The 25975-nt window shown below is 43.3% G+C and overlaps 1 protein-coding gene and 1 long non-coding RNA gene across 2 annotated transcripts; both read left to right on the plus strand.

The window, feature by feature from the left end:
• The first annotated feature begins 17742 nt into the window (after positions 1-17742).
• Positions 17743-19373, plus strand: LOC142929738 (uncharacterized). The gene is made up of 3 exons (XR_012945886.1): positions 17743-18082; positions 18495-18578; positions 19265-19373. It is a non-coding gene; the product is annotated as an uncharacterized LOC142929738 (long non-coding RNA).
• A 698-nt stretch (positions 19374-20071) lies between these two features.
• On the plus strand, positions 20072-25228 carry LOC142929685 (ubiquitin carboxyl-terminal hydrolase 36-like). The gene is made up of 12 exons (XM_076071388.1): positions 20072-20110; positions 20423-20621; positions 21017-21214; positions 21353-21463; positions 21799-21901; positions 22474-22541; positions 23276-23346; positions 23509-23582; positions 23702-23810; positions 24217-24360; positions 24852-24952; positions 25216-25228. The coding sequence occupies exons 1-12, from the start codon at positions 20072-20074 to the stop codon at positions 25226-25228; spliced, it is 1230 nt and encodes a 409-aa protein (XP_075927503.1).
• Positions 25229-25975: the final 747 nt, after the last annotated feature.

The following is a 25975-nucleotide window of genomic DNA, read 5'->3' on the forward strand; positions in this document are numbered from 1 at the left end:
GTGAGGAACGGAGGCTGCACTGTGGAACTTGAAGACTCTTGGATGGTGAGCACAGGATGCCACCAAGACGGCCCAAGATCTCCCTCCACAGGCGTTGAGAATGGCGGGAGCGGCGTTTTGGCGGGAACCGCGTCCCGACCGCCCGCCAAGATGGCGGCCGCGCGTGCACTATGCGCGCGCGAATTTCCCGCCCAGGCACCCGCAGCAGCAGCAGCGGCGGCGGCGGCGTCCTCTCTCCTCCAGCTCCGTCGCTCTCTCTCTCGATGGCGGCGAAGCAGCGACGTGATGTGCGTGCTGCTGCCCCGCCTGCAGCGCCATCTCCCTCCTTCACCGAGGCTGCAGAACCCCGGGGCTGCCCCGAAGATGATCGTCTCGCCTCCTCGTCGTGTGAAAGCGAGCAGGTAAGTTGTAGTAATCGTGCACATATTATACCGACTAGGATAATTAGGTGCACACACGACTCCTTGGGAGGCAACGCTGATTTATTAGAACGGTAAGTAATATAACACTGCACATAAGGTGGTGACCACCAACCTACTCTAGCTAACACATACTTCTCAAATACTCTAGCGTGACCCAGCGAGGTGGGCTACTGCCAGGTCCGCTGACTGGAGGCTTGACTCTTCTTGGCGTCTTCACGATGCATCTTCGTTCTTGATACGGGCAGCCTCGAACCTCGTGAGGAGGCTGGTTATATAGGCCTCGGCGTGCCCGGGCCCCGCCCCGGCCACACCTCCCTTCGAGAACCCTCTCGAAGCCCCCCTGCTGTCCACGTGCCCTCCAAGGTGCCCCCTAGGCCCCCGGCCCACAATGGGGTCCAGTCACGTGTCCAGCCGGGGTCACAGAGTGCCACGGCCTCACACCACCATCGTGGCCTCCCGAGGCCAGCACTGGTCCTGACGTCATTCCCGCCTCCAGCCGGGATGACGTCATGCGTGTGTGTAGACCCGCGTGGTCATGACGCTCCCCCGCATAGTGACGTCACGCTTGTGCGTGTGTACACAGTAGTGATGCTACCATCACTACATATTCGTAATAACCATTGTCTAAAACTATAAACTCGACAGGCCAAGCAGGATCATGCGTCTCTTGTAAAACATAAAAAATGTAAAGGCTGAGTAGCAAGGACTGTGCATTTTCCTGTTACTGTTAACATTTAACATTTGTGGTTTTGCAGAGAGAAAATGAAGTTTAAAGAGAGGGAAGAAGCCTGGTACAAGATATAAATTCTCGCCAAATCGAATCCTCAGGTATAATTTGTTGGAAGAGTTAAAGTGTTTATTTATTTATACATTGAGTTTCATTTGGCTTTTTACTAGGCCTGATTACCGAAGGAAACCTCATGGAGTCTCATGACTTGTTTTCAGGAGGGTCTAACCAACTTTTCCCCGCTAGGAAGTGAAGATTGCTACGTATAATCCCAGTGAGAAATCTTTTGGTAAATGTAATCATTTGACCCCTTTGAATGCCGGCACACATTCTTGCGAATAATGTCAAGGATTCTTTTTACATCCACTCTGAAGTCGATGGCACTTATTTTTATGGTTGATGCACACCGCAGTAATAACGAGGGCGGCCGACGGATTCGAACCGTGAACCTCTGTAACGAGTGGCGAATGTGCTTCCCGCTGGGTCATGTGTTACGATTTCCTGGTTTTATGATTCTGTCTCTGCGAAGCATTGTTGCTACCTTGTTCAATCATCCACAGACACGATGTATCCACTGCTGAATTAAGGCCTTTCCAAGCCATGGCTATATCTCATTGTCTTGCAAAGCAGCAAACCATGGTATAACTGTAGACACCATCAAAGAAGCGGGACCAGATATTGGAGCAAAATTATAAAACCTATGTATATGTTAGATTTTAAATTGAAAATTAATGAATATCATTTACCATTGTGCTTGGCCTTTGTAGACTGAAAGAAGTACTTGACGCAATGAAAATTGATACTCATTTAAGTTCTCGAATCAAGGCCTACATTAAATATAACATGTTTGGAAATAAAAACAATGTACAAAATATTAACAACCTACACTGATATTTTGATGAAGGAAGTAACAAAATTCATAGTGGAAGGTGAGTCAAACAAGGCTATTCACAAATCCACTCACACATTTTCTGAAAATTAGATTTGATAAATTGTAGAAAAAATAGCCATCTCAGATTCCCTAATGACATTGTCATTATAACAACCAAAAGAAAAGTAATACAGGAAATTATTGAAGAAATACCAAAGAAGGCTGCAAAGTGGGGCGAAAGATAAATGAACAAAACAAAAGCCATGAAAAAAGTTCACTGAACAAGAGGAAATAATCATTGAATCAAAGTCGCTGTTTAAACTGGATCAATCTTTTATTTAAACTGGAGAAATATTAGAGGGAGACATCTGGGAAATCTAAGTGTGTATCAAGGGCAATTATTGAAAGTGAAAAGGGATCAAAATAATGAACTAGAGATGAGTGTCTACAAAACAATTATATTCTGTGCATATTGCCTGGCATAACACTTGGATCACAAAGAACATGGAAAAGAATGTGCAAAATCCGTGCACTTTTCTGCGAGATTGGTTTGTGTATGATGACAGTGAAACTGATTTTTTATTCTCAAAGCTGGAATTTAGCCAAATTAAGTGTTACATTAAATGTTATTTGGGTGCGTTCAATGGGTGACTGAGCTGAGACCATCAACTCATTCCACTCCAAAACCCAATTTAAATCTGGGTGGTTGCTTGGATTCAAATCCAGGATTTCGGCAGTTCTGGTTCCATGCTCTCACTTCTCAGCCACCTCGCTCCCCTGAATTTAAATGTGTTATTGTTGGGTGTTTTTTCTGCAATGGTGTTTCTACGGCGTGAGCGAGCGAGTTAATAATTAATTATGCACTTTGGGCAAGCACGAGGGCAGGTGCGGTGGGGGGGGTCCTGCCGAACACAGATGTCAACCTTAGCCCGTTGTGATCCGGCGCAGGACCTGAACGGTGCGGTTGTGTCCATGGAGACTGGTACCCCATCCTCGGAAGACATCATGCTGCTCAAGAAGAGACCGAGGCGGTGCAGGTGCAGGTGTGCAGCGTTCTGGCAAAAAGCCCCCTTATGGGCGCACTGTCCGGCACAGTCGGTCCTAAAGGGCCATGCATGACCAGCCCGCTTCCGCACGCTTTGTAGTCGCGTTTTGTGCTTCCGCAAGCGGTGCAGTGGTTAATGTGTCATTTTTGTACATCTGTGCCTTTGACTCGGGCAGGGAAATGAAAGCCAGCCCCCTCCCCCCTACCTCCCATGTTTATAAACGATTAATTTAACAAATGCTTGTATGTGTGTGTAGTGCCTTGGATTCACTCGGACGACAATCGCCTTTCTTCCACCGTCACTTTTATTTCCATCGTTCCGCACACACACACTATATATCATTACACACACACACTATATATCATTACACACACACTATATATATCATTACACACACTATATATCATTACACACACACACCCACTATATATCATTACACACACACTATATATATCATTACACACACACTATATATATCATTACACACACAATATATCATTACACACACACTATATATATCATTACACACACACTATATATATCATTACACACACACTATATATATCATTACACACACACACTATATATCATTACACACACACACTATATATCATTACACACACACTATATATATCATTACACACACACTATATATCATTACACACACACACTATATATCATTACACACACTATATATATCATTACACACACTATATATATCATTACACACACAAACACACTATATATCATTACACACACACTTTATATCATTACACACACACACTTTACATCATTACACACACACACTTTATATCATTACACACACACACTATATATCATTACACACACACACTTTATATCATTACACACACACTATATATCATTACACACACACACTATATATCATTACACACACACAATATATCATTACACACACACACTATATATCATTACACACACACACTATATATCATCACACACACACTTTATATCATTAGACACACACACACTATATATCATTACACACATACACTATATATCATTACACACACACTTTATATCATTACACACACACTATATATCATTACACACACTATATATCATTACACACACACACTATAATTTCACACACACTATATATAATTTCACACACACACTATATATCATTACACACACACACTATATATCATTGCACACACACACACACTATAAGTTCACACACACTATATATAATTACACACACACACTATAATTTCACACACACACTATAATTTCATACACACACACTATATATCATTACACACACACACTATAATTTCACACACACACACTATATATAATTTCACACACACACACTGTACAATTTCACACACACACACTATATATATCATTACACACACACTATATATATCATTACACACACACACTTTATATCATTACACACACACACTATATATCATTACACACACACACTATATATCATTACACACACACACTATATATAATTACACACACACACTTTATATCATTACACACACACACTATATATCATTACACACACACACTTTATATCATTACACACACACACTTTATATCATTACACACACACACTTTATATCATTAGACACACACACTATATATCATTACACACACACACTATATATCATTACACACATACACTATATATCATTACACACACACACTATATATCATTACACACACACACTATAATTTCACACACACACACACTATATATAATTTCACACACACACTATATATAATTTCACACACACACACTATATATCATTACACACACACACTATATATCATTGCACACACACACACACTATAATTTCACATACACACACACTATATATAATTTCACACACACACACTATATATAATTACACACACACACTATAATTTCACACACACACACTATATATCATTACACACACACACTATAATTTCACACACACACTATACAATTTCACACACACACTATATATAATTTCACACACACACTATATATATCATTACACACACACACTATCATTACACACACACACTATAAATATCATTACACACACACACTATATATAATTTCACACACACACTATATATAATTTCACACACACACTATATATAATTTCACACACACACACTATATATATCATTACACACACTATATATATCATTACACACACACACTATATATCATTACACACACACACTATATATAATTTCACACACACACTATATATATCATTACACACACACACTATATATCATTACACACACACTATATATATCATTACACACAAACACACACTATATAATTACACACACACACACTATATATCATTACACACACACTATATCATTACACACACTATATATATCATTACACACACACACTATATATAATTTCACACACACTATATATAATTTCACACACACACACTATAATTTATCCTCTCCGCGCTCCGCCAACTCGAACACTCGAATTCCCCTCAGCACCGTCCGCTCATACTCCTTGTCTCCCCACACAGTCTCTTCTTCACTCCCCGCACACACAGTGGTTCTCTCTCTATCTCCCTCACACACATTGACTCGTCTATCTCTTCACACGCAGTGACTTATCTATCTCCGTGCGACGAGCCCAGCGCAGCTAGACTCAACCCTCTCCGGAGACGACTCACAGTATCGCCTTTCTACAGCGTTCAGCGCAGCAGAGTGGAAGGAATCGTAAGTAGAGGAGAGGTAAGTTTGGGCTATTGAATAGAGGGTAGAAAACGGAGCTATATGCAGGATAAGCTGAATCTGGACTCCTCGAGGAATAGGTTTGGAGGGCCTGCTGACTCGCACAGACACTAGTAGTTAGCGGGATACTCGCGCGGAATAAAACCACCAATAGGATAAAGCTGTACTCTTTGGTTCTATTGGGTAAAGTCACGTAGGTAAAAAAATAAAACAACAAAAATCACGATGTTTCGGCCACAACACAAGTGGCCTTCATCAGGTGAAGGGGACCGTACTGTCACGAGGACAGCGTTGGAGTGAAGACAGTCCAGCCCAGGTCGCGTCCTTTTAAGCTGTGTGGGAGGAAACCAAACGCTTTGACAAAGGAATTAGCATAAAATGACCGTAAAGCACAAGAGGACCGGCACGGAGGGGGGGAGGGGGTGTGAAGTGGAACGTAGAGGACCGGCACGGGGGGGGGGAGTTTACAAATGTAGGTGTGAAGTGAAATAAGCTTCTGTGAAAGTTTGGTATATCACTATTTGGATAAATACCATTGAAAATTAGTTTATTGTTTGGTATGATTTACAACATCTTTCCAATGTTTCGATTTAAAGCTTTCGTGACTGCAATGATTCATCTTCTTTGGTTCTTTCGGTAAAGTCACGTAGAATGAGAATAAAATAATAAATTGATGAAATAAAATAACGCAATAATATTCTCACAAAGAGAGAGAATATTATTATATTATTGTGTTATTTTATTTTATCAATTTATTATTTTATTCTCATTCTACGTGACTTTACCGAAAGAACCAAAGAAGATCTTTCCAATGGTTGCTTAATTTGAAACCATCTTCTCGGGTGAAATTGTGGGTGTTTTTAAATCTGAATTGCCTCGTGGATAAATCTCTGATGAAAACCCGTGGGTTTACAAAGGACCTTGGCATTGGAGAAAACTATATCGTGATCACCAACAGCATTGTAACAGTGGTTAGCTACGGCAGAATAATTCGTTCTGCCGTATTTCAAATCTGATTTGTGCTCGCGAATTCGGTCAGAGACATGTCGTGTCGTCTCCCCGATATAGCAATCACCACAAGTGCAGCTCAATTTGTAAACCCCGGGGTACTGTAAGTCAGGAATGACATCATTCACGGATGGGATCAGATCACGAAATTTGCGTACTGTATTGAACCGGACCAGGAACTTGTGTTTGTTTAGAATTTTGGAGATCTTTTTAGTAACGCCTGCTATATTCATTCGCTCGCTTGTCTGCTTCCACACATTTGCTTGGCCTGAGAAAAAGCAATTTCGCTGTGATATACGTATAAACAGTATATATATATTTTTTGCACTTGCTATCGCGATGTTGTGTTGTAATATACCGCTCACTTTACAAGGTCGCACATTTCTGGTGGCACTCATTCGGGCTTGTGTGTTCCATGTTATAAACTAACCAAGGATAAGAGTGGCCACTCATGTGTGAAATTGTCGCCAGCGCTGCCGTACTTAAACCAGATGCTGCAGATGCCGTTCACGAAAATAAAACAAATATACTAGTTTGAAACTTCATTGCAGGCCCCAAATCTGCAGTTCATCGTTGTACTGTACATATATTGTACCCTGGTGTGCTTTTAATTGAGTACATGAACGTACGTGACATTATAAGACGCTTTCCGATTTTGTACAGATCGTCATTACATTTACAGAATAAACTTACATAAAAAAAACTCGCGTATTATTGTATACCTACTATGGCCATCTGCTCACGTGGCATTTATAAGGTCTACCTTGCAGTAATGTAATTAAATATCTACCATGTATATTAATGCCACCTGTGACAATCACCCGGAATGTACCCGATCTCGGAAGCCAAGCAGACTTGAGCTGGATAGTGATAAATAGGTGGTCATACCAGCTTGTTAAAGGCTTTGGGGCTACATGCAGCAATATCCACTGTTCTACTGCACTTTTATGATCCCCACGTTTGGTCCCTGCCTTCAAACCACACTGATCGGAATGGTGCAGTATGGTCAGATAATCATACCAGTGTGCAGAAGCCCTGGTAAAAATCGATTATTGAATGCAACCGGTGAGGGTGCCGATGATTGCCTAGAGCAGTGTTCTTCATTGCAAGTCCCGCGGGCCACTGGTGGCCCCTGATGGCCTTTAGTGTGGCCCCTAACGGGCAGCCCCCGACAATACAAATTTGAAAAATGTTCATCGTGCTGGAAAATCACAATAATTTTAAATACGTGGCGACCATCACACTGATGTGTTATTGGCGAAAGTAGCCCCCCCCCCCCCCCCCACCTCTGGAAATTAGAGAAAAACACTGGCCTAGAGCATGAAGATTGGGTCTGGGACGTGACCTCCTTCCTCCACCAGCTCGTGTTCCACGGCCGCCTCGATCTGCTCGCACACCCACTCGGTCCACGGATCATCCACGGGCGCTCCCTGCGGGAAGGTCATTCCACTTTGTAATTGCAGTAATAATATTTAAATTACCGATGATGGAGATCAATTAAGGAGTTACAGCCAAAGAAGAGGAACATGCCAAAAGAGAACTTCCATCGCGCAGATGGAGCGATTACATCGGCTCGTGCGCACGTGGCTCTATGCGTTGTTACATTGAGCATCGCTCGCGGTCCTGCAACGGCTTGGGGAGGCCCTAATCAAGTCGTAAATTGATCATGGCTACTGATGCTCCTGCGTGGATAGCATTCATACAAAATGGTAGATAGGTTGATGGACTCAAGTGTGTGTTTTTTTATTAGTATGGTCGAGAGACGCAAGATGGAATTTTGTCAGTAAGGTTCGCCTCCAATGGGCCGTGGCTCTAGACCATATTTGTGTCACATGGACCATGAGAAAAGCCACCCAAGCGGGAGGTAAAACACGCTACTCACAAAGCTCCGTGTACATGATTCAAATCCTTTTTCTGCACACTGCCCTCTGCTGGTAGCTCACCTGAAGTGACACAACTTGGACTTTAAAAACGTAAAAATACACCACATTTAATGGCCACGTGACGAATAATGCTAATTACGCAGGAAAGTCACATTCAGTCTCGAGATTACTTGTCAGGAGGGTTCTGGTGCGTTGGGACGTTTTGCAAATCGCATGAAGTTTGGCTTCACGTGAAAGGAATACTGGGAGAAAACAACGCGTAACACGAGGATAACGTGTGGGGTTTTTTCTGTATCTGCACAGGCATCTCCTTGCATCCTCGGGAGTCGAGCCGATTTAGGACTGGAAAAATCGGCGTGATCCACCAACCCCTTTCCCTAAAAAAAAATCAAACCGTATGATCGCGCGTGTGTGTGTGCCATGATGATAATCGGCGGCGATTCCGCATCCGCTCCACGTTGCAGAGGATTTACGTTTCGATTCCTGCGGACGTCCCGATAATTATACACCTCTGGAGTATCAACTACAATAGATTAGAATGCATTTTTAAACACGCAGTCTGCTTCGCATCCAAGATCCCCGTGGCATCATTCGCAAGCATGAAGCCATTGTGCGTGCCGACGTTTTTCTCCAAATTTGTGACGTAAAAAAAGTACCCGCGATTGGAATCATGGCAATCATCACCCCCACAGACTGCAAAAACGTGGTAGGACTAGCCTGAAGAAAATTGATTATTGGGTAAACAAGCATTATGGAAAAACATAATTTCGAGGATGAGTATGATGAACTGTTAGGGATGACCTATTGATGGCGAGGTTCAATCGTCAATGCAGCTGATGAAGAATACGAGTCCAATCCCATCAGATCAGGGAGCTAAGCAGGGTTCAATCTGGATAGGGCTTGTATGGGCGACCACTACTACGCACAAACAGGTGCTATAGGCTGCTGCGGGGCTACATAAACAATCGTTCTGTACTTCAATGCATCCACGTATATGCTGCCCACCTTTTACTGGTAGGAACGAAGTTGTAAACTGAGTGTACCAGCCTGCAATAGATTAATGCGTCCGTCCGTCCGTTCCCTTTCATAAAAAGTGAAATCTCGTGCTGTTGGTTGTCACAATACTTCAACGAAGTCAAATCTCGTGCTGTTGGGTGTCAAATCAGCAAAAGACAGCGCAGAGACTTGATATGTCTTATTGCACCCAACATTTGGAAGTCACATTATCTCATTTGCGAACTTCGCTTTTGGGGCTGTGGCAAATTCACTGACGCCTTTCTCAGTCCCGAATTCCACAGTGCATGCCCTTCCCACATTCATCCTGCCAGCAGCTTGCGGAACACCCGTCATCCGCGCTTACAGGGCGAAATATTCCTACAATCGTCCGTGAGAGCTTGAAGAGACCCGAGCTGTCATCTATTAAATGTGACGGGTTCATTATTTTGTATTGTGTGCACAAATGCAGATATTATTATCAAACAAAATAATATCAAACCCAAATGTTAAGGGGTATTAATTTCAAGGGCAAATTTGAGCCTCTTCATGCCATTGTATCTTAAAATTTATTTCAATTAAAATGTATTTAAATTTAAAAAAAATTACGTCTATAGCAAACGCAATTCAATTGATGTCAAAAGTAAGCGCAATTCAATTCAGTGCATTTTAGTGAATAAAATAGGATAAAATGGACGACTCCTTTGTTCATTTCATTCCAAAAGGCATACGAAGTACATACTACCAGAAATAGCTCACGATTTGGCTATTCTATTCTTATTGACTCAAATTTTGTTTATTTTCCTGGTGACAAATAAATCTACATGGAACCGAGCCAAATTTTCTTGGAGTAAATAGACAGCTTTGGTACATTTTCAGCTAATAACATTGAATAAAATGGACGCCCCCTTGAACATTTAGTGAATAAAATTGGATAAAATGGACGACCACTTTGTGCATTTTATTGCAAAAGGCAGAGGAAATATCCCGTGTTGTATATTTTACAAATGGATTTTTTCTGTATACTTAGTTCCTTTCACAACAATGTGCTCACATTTTCTTAGTTTTTTCGGTAAAGTCACGTTGAAGAGAAACAAAATAATAATCGCCGTTTAAAAATAAATTTATGCGAACCAACACACCTGAAGACGACCGTTTGAGTTATGGTCGAAACGTCGTGATAATTTTTTATTGTTTTATATATATTTTATTATTTTGTTGTTTCTCTTCAACGTGACTGTACCGAAAAAACTAAGAATATGAATTACTGCAGTCACGAAAGCTTTAAATCAAAATTTAATGTGCTCACACTTGTGGATTCGGCACTGAGTTTTTTTCGGTACAAGACATGAACACCATGAGCAACAACGACTTCGAAGACACCGACGGATTTTTGGATGCCACCGCTGAAAAGCTGCTTGCTGAAACAGAGGCCGCATTTGTTGCTGGAACCCTTTACAAAATCGGAGACAAAATCGCAGATGCCATCGACCCAAAGCCAATCCCAGCAGGCGCCGCAACTGCGCCAACGCCATCCAACATGCAACCACCACCTCAATCGTAGTTTAGTGATCCAAGATAGTATTTCATAGTGGAATAATGAACTATCGAAGACTCTCGAAGCCTTGTCTCTCAGTTTTGTCATGACATATTCAACACAAATTTACAAGTATAAGGCCATAAGCCGGTCATGTTTTGATTTCGAGCAGAAATGCTAATAATCCGAAGTCTAAAGCCCCATACTACCGTATACCGGGAAACAAATCCTCATTTTTTTTAAATGCAATTGTTGTCATTTTTCGGCCCAGCCTTAACAATTTTATGATACATTGCTCCAAAATGAGCAGATTTCAGTCAATAAGGATTTCACCATTCCATTCCTCTATAGAGGTTAATTTGTCCGAAGAACCCTCAACGATTGAGGGCAAAAAAGTGGGAAGACGCTCTCAATTTGCACAATTTTACGTAACAATGTCATAAAATTGCGCAAAATTCCAATGTTCCTACCAGCCCACCCTGCAAGGACCTGTTAACCCGCACTGACCAGTGCGGTGAAGTATGGTCAAACAACCCCCACGCCCCGCGCGGCGCCGAGAGGCGCTCATCCAGTCGTGTGTGGCGTGTCTATCAAAAGATTCGATTCATTTTCTCACCGCTCCCGGCGATTTCTTGCTCCGCCTCCTCGCCAAGCCTCGGGGTCTCTGCGGAGGAGAGCTCCAATAAACTGCTGCTCTCCCCCGGTTCCTCGCCGCCTGCCGGCCCGACCGACTCGGCGGCGCGAGCTCTTGGGTCACGGGCCCGCGGGCACGGCCTTTGAAATCCCCACGAGAGGCCCCTCTCCCGTGCCCGAGATCCGCCTTCGTCTCCTCCGTCCCCGTTGGTCGTGTTGCGCTGCTGCGCGACGCGATGGTGGAGCCGTGCCCAGAGGTGCACTCGGCCTCGGGTGCTTTGGAGAAGGATCGAGCTGGCGCGTCGGCGGGTGGCGAGTTGCGCGTTTCGACGGAAGAGACGCTGAAGTCGTCGTTGAAAAAAATGTCAGGGTCATTGTTGACGTTGTCGCACTCGCCGGAATGAAGGCTATTGTCGCTGAGCTCGTCATCACCAACACCACCATCATCGTCGTCACGAACTTCACCACTGCGATTTCTTTCAAACTCTGCAACATTCATGATTTTGTCGGCAAAATCAATGTCCTCACCACCACCGTCAGCATCATGACCACGAACATTGACACCATCTTCTTCATCACCACCGCCCACTTCTGCCATCATCATCACCGTCACCATCGCATATTCCTTGGAACTTGACCGGCCGCACGACACGTCTCCCGAATCCGTCTTCTTCCAAAGGGGCCCCCTTGGCTCGTTCCCCCGGCGGAGGAGACTGCAGCGAGCCGCCAAGAGCCAAACTGACACCTCCCTCCACCACGGGAGCCCCTTTCAAGGCGCCCCACTCTGTTGCGTGCCCGTGCACTCGAGTCGCAAAGCTGTGGTCCGCCGTCAAATCCCCTTGTTCCAGGCTCTCAACCACGGGCGACAGAGGCTTTGGAGAGTCCACCCAGAATCGAACCGCCCTGGGAAACGCGCCGTAGCGAGAGTTCTACAAACACCGGGCCATGGCGTTGTTGTTGTTGTTGCTCGCGGAAAGTAATTTAAAAGTTCGTGAATTAAATCACAAAAAAAGACAGGCCTCTTTCGCACGGACTTAAGTCAATGCTTGTGAATCCAAAATGTAATGTAATACGCATGAACGGTCGTGATTAAGCTATACTCCTGAAGTATGGGGCATATAATAGTCTGTGCTAATAACAAGTTTTGTTTTTTATCTTGTTTTTGAATCCCGAAACATTTTTGATCGGAGATTGAATTGGGTTAGCTATGTTGTATATGCCCCCCTTTCCATCTTAATATTAACACGTAATTTTCCAATACATATAGATACATATTTTTATTGTTTCTTTTAATTTTAATAATGAATAAAAACACCAAACCAGGCCTCAGCATGGCATGTGGAGGTCATATTTACCTTGACCCACTAACACGATTTTGACGTTCAGAGCCCTCCCAGGGTCAGAGGGAGCAGATAGAGAGCAGAGCGCAGCGGATTGCAAAGGGGCTGACGTAAACACAAAGCCAGGGTCACTGGGAGGTTGCGTTAGCCTAGATCTAGTTAAGTCAACAAAGCTAATTGGTTCTGCATTACTATTAAAGTAACTTAAAGTCGGAATTTAACGACAGGGTAGGCTAAAGTTATTGATCTTCACACCCACTTCAATTGAACCCTGCCACAAGCTACGTCAATGTAACCATCACCCGTCTATTAATTTAATATGAAATGTATTTACATATTTTAATAATTTCTATGCGACTTGACCCGAAGCCTATAACAATCAGGTTTTCCTAAGTCAACATAAATGCTCTAGACTCCACCCATACGCAAATAATAAGCAGGGTTAAAGTAAGAGTAGAGAGGAAAAGAAATGCAAGCGCACAGCAAAACTGCAACGTAAGCAAACGGCGATGTTAAACCCAGGGTCGGAGAGAAAGGGAAATCCCGGCCGTCTTTGTATCCCTGCAGCGCGGGGTAGGAGTGTGTATACGCTTGGGGAAACACGAGTCAAACACCACAACGAGAAGCTGACTCAGACCTTGGATTAATACAGAATCATAACTATGGAACTCAGATGAAATGAAATGTTAACTTAAAACTTTTTAACCATTTCTTTGTGCGTCGGTGAAAGTCGGAGGGAATATCGCCCCTCCCTCCAGGTTGTGCACCCAGACAGAGAGGCGCCTTCGAGACAATTTATAACATTTGATTGTTTTACTTGTGGGTGTTATGGTAGGAGTATGACAACGGAATATACCGTGGGTGATGCACAAGGACACACACTGACACACGTACAAACACACACACGGACACAGATACATACGGACAAATCCTGACACAGCAAAAATCGAAAGAAACCCCGCCTTGTGGGCAGGATCCGAGTGAAGGGATTTTTGGGCATAAAAAGAGAATCCTGAGCATTGAAACCTCAGTTCGACCCGGGGGGGGGGGGGTCGGCTCACCAGAGTTCGACCAGTGGGTCGACTCTCGGGAGACAGTTCGACTCGGAGGAGCAACTCACCAGAGTTCGACCGGGGGGGGGGGGGGGGGGTCGACTCTCGGGAGACAGTTCGACTCGGAGGAGCAACTCGGAAGAGTTCGACCAGGGGGGTCGGAACTCGGGAAGTTCGACTCTGAGGTCGGAACGCGGGGAGTTCGACCAGTGGGTCGGCTCAGGAGCAGTTCCAATCGGGAACGAGAGCAACAGGTCGCCAGCCGGCGAGCTGCAGAGCAGGGGGCGGCGAGCAGAAGCCAAAGTGGCCCCGTCGCTACCCACTGACGTTGGCAAGACTCGCAGGGTAGTGAGGCGTCACCTAGTGTGATTTCCAAGAGCTGAAAGACAGAGTATTGCTGATTCTACATTGAGTCCAGCTGCAGAGCGACCGACGCACCAAGCAAAAGCTTCTGCAAACCAGAGCAAGAGCACGTGCGACTTGAGTCATCCAGCAGTGGAGAAAAACCTGTTTTCAGCAAACCAGCAACGAGCACGTTCGAGTTCTCCACCCAGAGAGAGGGAGCGTGCCGATGCAGCTCATCCAACAGCGGAGAGAAACTGCTTCAGCGAACCAGCACGAGCGTGATCGCGCAGCTCATCCAGCAGTGGACAGAGGTGTCCACTGAGCGGAACTGAGAGCGATCAAGCAACTCTCCCCCGTGGACAGAGGCTGGCTGCTGTGTGGAGGAGGGCGGCGATTCGTATGATGCACTCCTACACACCTCACCGCTCTAAAGGGAGCGAGGCTACTTCTCCTACAAGCGATGCCAACTTCAGCGTATGGCAACGCAAAGAATTAATTCCAAACACTGACTATTCAAAACAATTCATATCACTCAAACATACACAGGTCCTTAACCAGAAGCGAACACTCAAGTCCGTGAACCATCTGGCTGTGGAAGCATCGTTCGTGTGATAACAGTCCGTCATTTATAAGTATATTCATAATTTCCCTCTTCAATATTTTGTTTTGGACTGTACTTCTAATCGCATAAGTTACCAACCGATCCATCAATACGAATTAGCCTTGGCACCTTCGCCACGGAGCTACGCTCCCGGGGAGGAATCGTGCTAAACCGATTTTCTGATCATACAATCTTATTCACGAATTAATTAATTAATCTCCCGTGAGATAACACGTTCCGCCGCATACCCTCACACTAAGCCATTTCGGTAATCTTATATTCTGTCCGGTGGATCTGTTGTTACATTTATGCCTTTGGAAATAATAACTGTTTGATTGTCTTTTTATATGAATACCGTTGCATGTTAATCAATCGCCTGTGATAATGTGCTGACCATTTCAAGCATAATGATCGTTCATATTATAATGTATAAGCTTTTGTGTAGCATAGCATTTGCATGTTCTGACTCTCTCACTAACAGCAATCGCTTTATGCGGGGTCCATGTGTTATCAAAGTGAAATCGTACAGTCGTTGATGATACTGTCTTGATACCGTGTGGATACCGTGTTGAAGTTCCGAGATTGAGAGTCACATACATATTATAGTTAAGGTTTAATTAGAAAATAAATTGATTAATACAGAAGTGGTCGTGTGATTCTTTCCTGAAGTTTTTGCATAAGATCTGTATCCTGCGACGAGATATGAACTCGGGAACCTAAACTATAAACACACCAATCCACACTCATTAAACTAAAGCAAACGATGTGAACATGGGACCTAAAATATGAACACTCGGGGAGTGTTAAAGCGAGAATCATTGTATTATGCTGATCAATAATACGAAGTTAGACAACGAGGCCGAATTGACACTAGGGTAACTGCACACGATTGATTGCGTTATCCTGATTGATAACCCCACCTCGTCAACGAGGCGGGGACCTGATTATCATGAAGGCTATCATTAACACAACCACTCGTATAAATTAATACGATCACCTCTCTAATTAGCATAGTTATACGCATAATTACACGAATTAACATAATTTTGGATTAATTATGCAAATTTCGAATTTCATTTAATTTTAATTATTTGTCATCAATTTTCACACACCCACATATACAACAGCTACATTTCAGCAGGGTCAACCTGAAGCGCTGCATTAATTTAAACCCCGTGCTGAATACTTGAAAAAATTACATTGTGCGACTGAAGCCGACGTGAAGCAGGCCAAGCCCTCATATATGTAGATTTGATTAACATTCGTGATTGTACCGTCTCAGATTCCCAAACCCCACCCATTGATCTTCTCCAGTCAAAATTGTACTTTATTGGTAACAGAGCACTTTAATTCACATTGATATCACTGCACATGAATCAAGTGTTGTGACTCGTATCTGCAACAATTGGACAAAAATCGAGACAGGTGAGCTCATTAAACCTCAATGAGTAATTAAATACGTTATTGAATATTAGAAAATACACTAATTAGAGCAAAGTTGACAAGCACTGATGCCCAACACACACCTGTTATCCCAGAGCTTGAGCAGGTGTGTTGCCAATCAGACAGCGTTAGTTGCTTAGCATGTCACAAGTGCAGAACAATTTGATTTGGGAGCAAATTAATAAAAGTGGAATTTTGGGAAACCTGTAATGTACCGCAAGGTGTCCTCCATGCCAGGATGGAATTCTTGCTAGAGTGGATTCTGGTGTTTAATGCTAAGTGAAACCTAACGCATACAGTGGGCTGTGTGTGATGTTACGCTTCTAATGCAGGCAAGCAATAGCTCTGTTAATTAGCACCAAGGAAAGCTATTTGAGCAACAAATGCAGTTAAATTTTGATTTAAAGCTTTCGTGACTATGCAGGGATTCATATTCTTGGTTCTTTCGGTAAAGTCACGTAGAAGGGAAACAATAAAATAATAAAAATATATAGCAATAAAATTCTCACGACGTTTCGACTGCAACACAAGTAATCAACATTAGGTGTGAAAAGCACAACAAGAAAATGCAGTTAAATTTTGATTTAAAGCTTTCGTGGCTGCAGGGATTCATATTCTTGGTTCTTTCGGTAAAGTCACGTAGAAGGGAAACAATAAATTAATAAAATAATAAATATATATAAAACAATAAAATTCTCACGACGTTTCGACTGCAACACAAGCAATCATCATCAAATTTTCTTGTTGTGGTTTTCACACCTGATGATGATTGCTTGTGTTGCAGTGGAAACGTCGTGAGAATTTTATTGTTTTATGTTTTTATTATTTTATTGTTTCCCTTCTACGTGACTTTACCGAAAGAACTAAGATTAAAAATGCAGTTGTGTGGCGTCGGTGTAGTCGGGAGTCTGTGACGTCATGTGACACTTGTCATAAGGTGTCTTATTGAAACGTCACTGCAGTCCGGCGCGTGACGTCAAGTGACACTCCTCATAAGGTGTCGTATTGTAACGTCACTGCAGTCCGGCGTGTGACGTCACATCCTACAGGCTCTTCGGATTTCTTGGGAAGCAGAGGTGTCTTCACTTGCCCTCTGGCGTTCTCGTGATAAAAAATTTTGGAAAGTTTCGGTGCTCTGGCACATTGGTGGCATGGCCACCATGAAGAAAGGTGTAAAGAAATTATTCAGAAAGTTTTTCAAAAAGCTATGCTGCTGTTGCCGAAGCAGTTCTGATGATGAGGACACCTATGCTGGGACCTCGCTGGGCAGTCCTGCTACGGTTCGCAAGGGCAGCCCTCTTTCGAGTCTGGTGAGCAGCCGTTCCAGTGAGAGCGTTTTTCAGAGCTGCAACACCAGTTTAACGTCAACGAGTCAGGAGGCATCAATCGTTGGACACAAGGAAAATGATCTGACTAAGGTAAGGGCAGTAAGATCTGCTGCAGAGAGGGAGATGACTCACAGCGGGTGACTGGGCACATCTAACAGAGTCTGTGCTAATAACTAGAAACATTCAATAATTCGTTTTTATTTGGAGAACGAAACATTGCAGTTAAGAGGTTCATTTGGTTTACCTATATATGGACAGGGTACGCCTGAAGCACTACAACAGAGTGTGACGCTAAAGCCGACATAAAGCAGGCTCACGTTGTTGAAAGCCTCAACAACAGTTTGAGACTGAAAGTGAGGAGACATCATCATCATCTGATGGACAGAAGTCAGATTCGTTGAATCAGATTAAAAAAGATGCAGTCCTCTTTCGAGTCTTTTGAAAGCTGCAACACCAGTTGAAAGTCGTGATGCATGTTGAACATCTTTCGCACCGTACCTAGGCAAACGTGCTGATCGGAGATGCGGGGAAGGACGGTGAGGAGACATCATCATCTGATGAAAGCAATGCAGATCATCTGACTAAGGTAAGGGAGGCTGTAGGAGCAACAAAGAGGGAGGATAAATCACAGCGGGTGACTGGGTACATCTAACAGAGTCTGCTAATAACTAGAAACATTCAATAACAATTTCTTTGTTATTTGGAGAACGAAAAATATCAATTCAGAGGTTCATTTGGTTTACCTATATATATGGACAGGGTACGCCTGAAGCACTACATTAATTTAAAAGTCGTACTAACTACCTAAAAACTACGCTGAGCCAAGTGATAATCTTCCCACAGAGTATGACGCTAAAGCCGACATAAAGCAGGCTCACGGTCTTAGTTCTTTCGGTAAAGTCACGTTGAAGGGAAACAACAAAATAATAAAATATATAAAGCAATAAAAATTATCACGTTTCGACCATAACACAAACGGTCGTCTTCAGGTGTGTTGGTTTGCATGAATTTATTTAAAAACGGGGAATTTTATCCATTTATTTATTTCTTTAAAAACCCGTTGGCGCCACGCGCAACGATTTGGCAGTTTATCGTTACTGCAGTCACGATAGCTTTAAATCAAAATTTCAGGCTCACGTTGTTGAAAGCTTCAACAACAGTTTGAGTCAGAAAGTGAGGAAAAAAACGGCAGCCCCCTTTCGAGTCTTTTGAAAGCTGCAACACCAGTTTAAAGTCGTGATGCATGTTGAACTTCTTTCGCACCGTACCTAGGCAAACGTGCTGCTCGGAGGTGCGGGGAAGGACGATGAGGAGACATCATCTGATGAAAGCAATGCAGATCATCTGACTAAGGTAAGGGAGGCTGTAGGAGCAGCAAAGAGGGAGGATAAATCACAGTAGGTGATTAGGCAAAATTCAATTATCACGTATGCTTTCGTGACCAAAATCATCCATAATACCGTTTTGTCCTTTCTTTTTTTCTTTTGGGTTAGATTACCGGCGAAACGTCGTACTCGGATTGTAAATGTTGTGGCTTGGCTCTCCAACACACCGGTGTGCTGTACTCGTAACGAATTGGCACGATCTGTTTAAGTGGTAAACCTTACAAATTGGCTGTGTCGGATTGTGGCCGGTTTAACGAAACATGTATATATTTACACGATCTAACAAGAAGAAAACCTGTAGTATAGATCAGTATTGATAAAATTAAGGTAAAAAATTAAAGTTTACGTTGCAAAACTTACAAAGAAGACCAGTCCACACGTAAAGGTGCAGCCTTGAAATTGTTTGATCATACGATTGCTCGCGGTTGGGTTTGCACGAGAGGAAACTCACCTTCTACACCCACCAAACATCTTGGAAAATGTGGGAGCACCCACACCTGACCCCACAACACACATGGCTTGTCCATCGACTACCTGTGGTGTCCCTATTTATACTGCTGGGTGAATAAAGGTGGGAAGGATGTATTTCTACTGACATGCCAGGAAATTGTGGCACCAAATTCCGTACGATAACACCAGATTGCTAACCGTTGCATGAATAGCACATTAAGCCATTTGAGTATTTAAAATATGCATGATTTCCAATTTCACGCACTGCAAGAATGGGGAGGGCGTATGAAGGGATGTATACCCGTATGGGAATGTGTGTCCATATGGGTCTGTATTTGCGCTCAAGTGATATCACATGCATCTTTTTAACGTAACGTCTTCAGAATATCACTAAGGAGAATTTAGACAGAGTATGTTTTTGTCCAACTTCTTTGGAAACAAAGATAGATCCTGGTATCTAAAAGCAGAGTCTCCATTATTAGATTGGCTTGCCATGTTGTTCGAAATAAGAATCCGCACTTAGCAGTTTGAGCAATGCTGCAGTGTAGTGGCGATGCGTGTCTGTGACTTAAGGCTGCTTTTACTGCTGCCGTAGCAGGAGGCCAAGAGTATTCAACAGGCAGAAGCGGACACCATCTCCAGCATCGTCGTCAAGGATGAGGCATCCACATCACCCCCGGCGGTGTCAGCAGCAGATGACAAGGGGCTGGAGATCCAACACAGCACCGTTCCATCCGCCGTGTCTTTCGTGACCGAGTCCAGCACGACTGGGCTGCACAAACCTAATGCGGGAGGTAAGTGTTTGCTGGCGTGACCCTGTCCCTCCGATTAGTATGGATGGCGACGCACGGTGTGAAAGAAGTTCAACGTGCACACATACGTACACTTTGATATCTCGTCACGCTGCTGTGGTTGTCTAGCCATTGCTGTCGATGTAAAACTTACAGGCTGAAGATGCTCTTCAGGCAATTCTGATTACTAGTGCTGAACACTTCAAAAACATTTAATACATTTGCATCTCGCCAGCTGGTGAAGAGGATTGTGTCTACCTAACAGCACCACAAAAAATGCCAGCACGGGTACAGGCTAAGACACCCAATTTGTAAACCATTCCCTTCAGTAGTGCTGTGAGTTATAATAAAAGTGCTGTGAACGTTAATGATGTGTTTCCATCATGTCATGTGTGCAGATGAGGACAGCATTCCATCTTTAGAATTCACAACACCTGCGACAGACAACTTAGTTCTCAAGTGGCAGGAGGATCTACATGAGGGTGCTGGGCTCAACAACCTCGGGAATACGTGTTTCGTGAATGCCAGCCTGCAGGGCCTCACGTACACGGCGCCGCTGGCAAACTTTTTGCTTTACAGCGATCACTCATGGACCTGTGAGTTCTCCCAAGATATTTTGCATTCGAGACGAGCTACAATCGAGTGTTGTGTAGATTACCTGGCTGTGCGCGGCTGGGCAATTTGTGCGATTGGTTTGTATTTTCACTGTGTGTCACCCCTGCCCCTCTTCACAGGCAAACAGACTGAGTTTTGCATGATGTGTCTGTTGGAGAAACACGTCTTCAACACCTTCATGAATCGGGGCATGGCCATCGATCCCATCGACATAGTTCTCAATTTCAAAAGTAAGTTCCAGCACAATTCCCAAGTGTCTTTGACGTTGAAACATCGGTCATCTCAAGATCTCCTGAAAGGGCAGTTTGAATCAGTTTTTGTATACAATATCGAACAGAAAATTACTCGTTTTGGTCAGCACTGATTTTACAACTCCAATGCATCGGATGTTCTTCCGGTCCTGCATTACTCTCTTGATGCTCGTTCTAAACACTGCCAGCCATACCCAGTTCTGTGATTAACCCACAAATCTTCCAATTTAGTTGATGAGGGACTTCATAAGCTATATACTGTGCCAGCAACTGTGTGACCACATCATCTGTGACCTCTGTCCATTTCCACACAGACATCGGCGAGGACCTGTGTTTTGGCAGGCAGGAAGATGCGCATGTCTTTCTGAGTTACGTGATAGATACGCTGCACCAATCCTGCCTCTTCAACCAAAGCCAGTAAGTACTGCATGCCCCAGCAAACTCCATAAATAGTTGCACAATACCAGCACATGGATGCCTGGATTGTTCAGAAAAAAATATGTTCTCAGGATAACCAGGCTACAGTCTACATTATTGACTGCCAATACGCTCACCAAGCTTAAAAACCAGGCTACAGTCTACATTATAGACTGGCAGTACGCTCACTCTGATTAAGAACCAGTCTACATTAGTGGGTTTTTTGTTTTTTTAATTGTATATTTTATTATTCATATTTGTATTCACTTTATTTTAATTATTATTTAACAAATACACTAAATGCATGTTTCTAAATATGGAGGGAAAAATCGGTGGGCTCGTATAAAAAAAAAATACACGCAACCACAGGGAGAGAATGCAAACTGCAAATTTACAGGCGTCAGCATTGGGATCAAACCCATGACCTGTATAGCTGGCGAGGTAGTTAAGACATTGCCACTTCAGCGAGTTAATACTAGTAGGGAAAAACATGTAACTCTCCCGAGTGTTCATCTCGTAAAGACATTGCCTCTGGAGTAGCTGTCTGTGTGTTTCATTGCGTGTTTTTCCAGGCTGAATATTGACATGGAGACCCCAACATTGATCCACCAGATCTTCAGGGGGTACCTGAAATCGAGAGGTAGGTACCTGTGCCCCTTCTGGAAACATTCACCCTTTAAGTAGTGATTTCACCCAATTTCACAATCCATACTGGGCTATGCAAGCTCTCGCATGCAACCTTATATTCTCTGTAGATGTAAAAAAAAAACACGTACACAAGGACATAAGCACACATGCACAAAATATGCATTCCCTTTCCCGTTTCTCTTTCATTGTTTACAAGTTATATCATTCACTCTACTCCCATTCCTGTGGAGTTCTCTAGGTTAAAAGGGGTTGCATCAACTATACGAACATCTTTTGATTTAAAGCTTTCGTGACTGCAGGGATTCAGAGTTTATCAAAGGTTTCTGTACGCCAAATGTAATTTCTCATCAGGCCACGTGGTGTACAGTGCAGTATCCAACTCGTAGCCCACCCTATGTTTCTGGCTTCTGTGCTATGAATAAAGATCACTCCTTAAAATGTCACCAATTGCATATTTTTCCTTGTACGGCAGTGCTATTGACGAATGTGTTGAGTACCTGTGATTTATGTTAGGGCACCACTGCCAACACAGTATCAACAATAAATGTATTTAGTAGCCATTGCTGCTTTCACCAAATATGTTTTTAAATAACAATTATAGTCGCATCTGGGTTGGTGGTATTTGAACATTTTCATGATATTAGGCAGTTAACGTGTGAATACTTTTGATGATTATGCAATGTGCAGCAGTAATATTGTATGTTTTCATATTATGTGTTTTCACAGTTGAGTGCACGCAGTGCTTCAGCATCTCAGACACGTTGGACTCTTGCCTTGACATCTCTCTTAATATCAACGTAAGAATTGGGAAGGCTGCAGCCTGATGTCGATTTTTTTGTCATTCATTATATTTATGTACCACAACCAGTTGACTGCAGAGAGCCACTTAGCTCATTATTTTCTGAATTTCTATTCAAAGTAATAATTTTCCATGATTGTGCTTTCTTGGCTTTTGACAGAAATCCCTGGATCTGGTGAAGGCTTTTTATGAATTCACAAAGACCGAGAATCTTTCAGAATACAGATGTGGAATGTGAGTATGCAATCTTCCATCGTGCACCTTTAAACGTTCGTGTATATCCCCATTTATACAGTGTGTGATGAAACACGCACCTCGTCCGTAAACTAACGTTGCTATTGTCTGGCGAACAGGTGCTCACGCGTGGGGAAATCAACAAAGAGAGTGAGCCTGCACGTGGTGCCCAATGTGCTTATCGTCACCATTAAGCGATACGATGAGTTTGGGCACAAAATCGACAGGGTGAATTTTACTTCCTGCACAGAATGCAAACTGATATTCAGATATATTTTGTATTCAACGTTTTTTGTCATTTGGACGTATTGGCGGTACACCGGTGCAGCATGACACACCGGTCCTCATAAAACAGTAGAACATCAAAATGTGAACCGACACTCATCTTCCGACTGCTTTGAGATCACGATAAATTATTTTGACGCAGCCCCACAAAATTTCCTGAAATGGGTTGGGAATAGCTGGAAAATATATCACCGTGAAAAATGTGATTTTAGTTTTTTATATATACGGTGCACCAGTGTACCGCCAATACGTTAATTTGCTCCCTTCTTCTGCCCCTGCTTAGCCAGCTCCCTATTTTCCTCTCTTTTAATGCTTGGCCCATCACTGTCTCCTCCCTCATCCCTTGTAGGAGTTCCTCTTCCCTGAAAAACTCGACATACGGCCGTTCATGTCTAGTCAGGTTGTGCAAGAGTCGCAACTTTATTCACTCTACTCGGTGATTGTGCACCACGGGACCACCACCAATAGCGGCCACTACTACTCGTACAACAAGGTGATGTTCTGCATGATAAACAAAAAAACAAATATCCCCCATATAGCCTTACCCGACTGTTGGGGCAAGTGCTGTTCATGAGCACCTGTCAAAGCCAGAATGACACACGCGGGGGTGGGTGGCCAGCACTACACCCGGCCGCCTTTGTCCCCTGAGTGGTAATTTTTACATATTGCACCATGTGTTCATTTGAGGCTGAGTGGACCGAGGGAACGAGGCCCACGACCAGTTGAGATAATCGTCACTGGTGTTACGTCGTAAGCGGGAATTGACCTCTGGTTGCCGGGTTCGTAGTGCAATGTGCTAACCGCTACGCTACTGTTTCCCTCTATGATAATACATACACACACACACACGAAGCATATGAGTACACGTGTTAACTTCCATATAATATTCCACTTTCATGATCTGTCACTATGGCTGGCTTTTAAATGAGTCAGGTGCAATTGGGTAATGATCGTAATTAAGTGTACATGTATTTTTTCCTTCAGGTCAGCAATGGCAGCTGGTTCAGAATGGACGATGCTGACGTGGAGCCAGTCGCCAAGTCAGAAGTGCTTCAAGACCAGGCCTACATCCTCTTCTATATGCGGTAAGTTGTACTCATGATGTATTTTCACAAACCATAAAACCTCAAACTGGAGAATTTACCCTAAGTCAAACAGTGTTGTCTGACAGTGTTGTACGCACTCTTACTCGGCCCACAATTATATTTTGAAGGTGGTTACCACGTGAGTTATCAGCCATTTTCGGTGCAATTCATTTCTCTAGGTAGTTTCAATGACAGGCAGTTTTCTGTGGTGTCCTGTTGGCCAGTGGAATAATTGTGATGGTGATGATGTGTGCTATGTGTAGGTCACCAGAGTAGAATGCCATCCCAGTGGACATCGAGGACTCTCAGTCTTCAAACTGGGTGGCATCAAGAACACACAGAGAGCTCCGAAGTGCTCGGACTACACAAAGGACACTCAAGGAAGAAAGAAGACGAGCCGGAGACACACTGCATACACACACACGCGCACCTTAGCAGACACATTGGAGACTTAGAGATTTAGACTGATATCAGATGCTCCCTCCTTACAGGCAATCCCCGGGTTACGGAAGCATTAGGTTCCCGAGGAAGATCCGCAACCTGAATTTTCCGTATGTCGGAAACTCAACAATTTCCCCCAAATCTAGATAAAATCCCATAGCCGGAAATAGTTGTGCCTCCCGTACCGTTTTCTTTAATTACTGTAGTTTCATCCCTATAATCCGGGGACTGCCTGTAGCTAGTTTTCAATCCTAACCCACCTAGTGAGCGATAATGGTCTAGGTTTCTCAAAAGGAAGGACATTAATAAACATCTGATATGATGGGATAACTTTCACAAACATTTGTTTAGATTTTCTTTGGTTCTTTCGGTAAAGTCACGTAGAAGGAGAATAAAAGAATAAATTGATAAAATAAAATAACACAATAATATTCTCACGACGTTTCGGCCACAACACAAGCGGCCTTCATCAGGTGAAAGGAGCGAGACTGTCTGGTAGAACAGCGCTGGAGTGAGAGAGCCACGTTCAGATCACGGCTTTTAAGCTGTGTGAGAGGAACAAAGAGCCTTGACGAAGGAATT

This window comes from Petromyzon marinus, chromosome 33 (genome assembly GCF_048934315.1).
Source record: "Petromyzon marinus isolate PM22_M1 ecotype Great Lakes invasive population chromosome 33, UKy_Petmar_22M1.pri1.0, whole genome shotgun sequence".
NCBI lineage: Eukaryota > Metazoa > Chordata > Hyperoartia > Petromyzontiformes > Petromyzontidae > Petromyzon > Petromyzon marinus.

What these genes read in the sequence shown, in the direction of transcription:
- LOC142929685 (XM_076071388.1), top strand. Translation starts at nt 20,072, where the DNA reads ATGATTTCCAATTTCACGCACTGCAAGAATGGGGAGGGC. An exon ending in CAGCGATCACTCATGGACCT is followed by an intron (nt 21,215 to 21,352) that starts GTGAGTTCTCCC and finishes CCCTCTTCACAG; the next exon opens with GCAAACAGACTGAGTTTTGC. An exon ending in TCAGAATACAGATGTGGAAT is followed by an intron (nt 23,583 to 23,701) that starts GTGAGTATGCAA and finishes TCTGGCGAACAG; the next exon opens with GTGCTCACGCGTGGGGAAAT.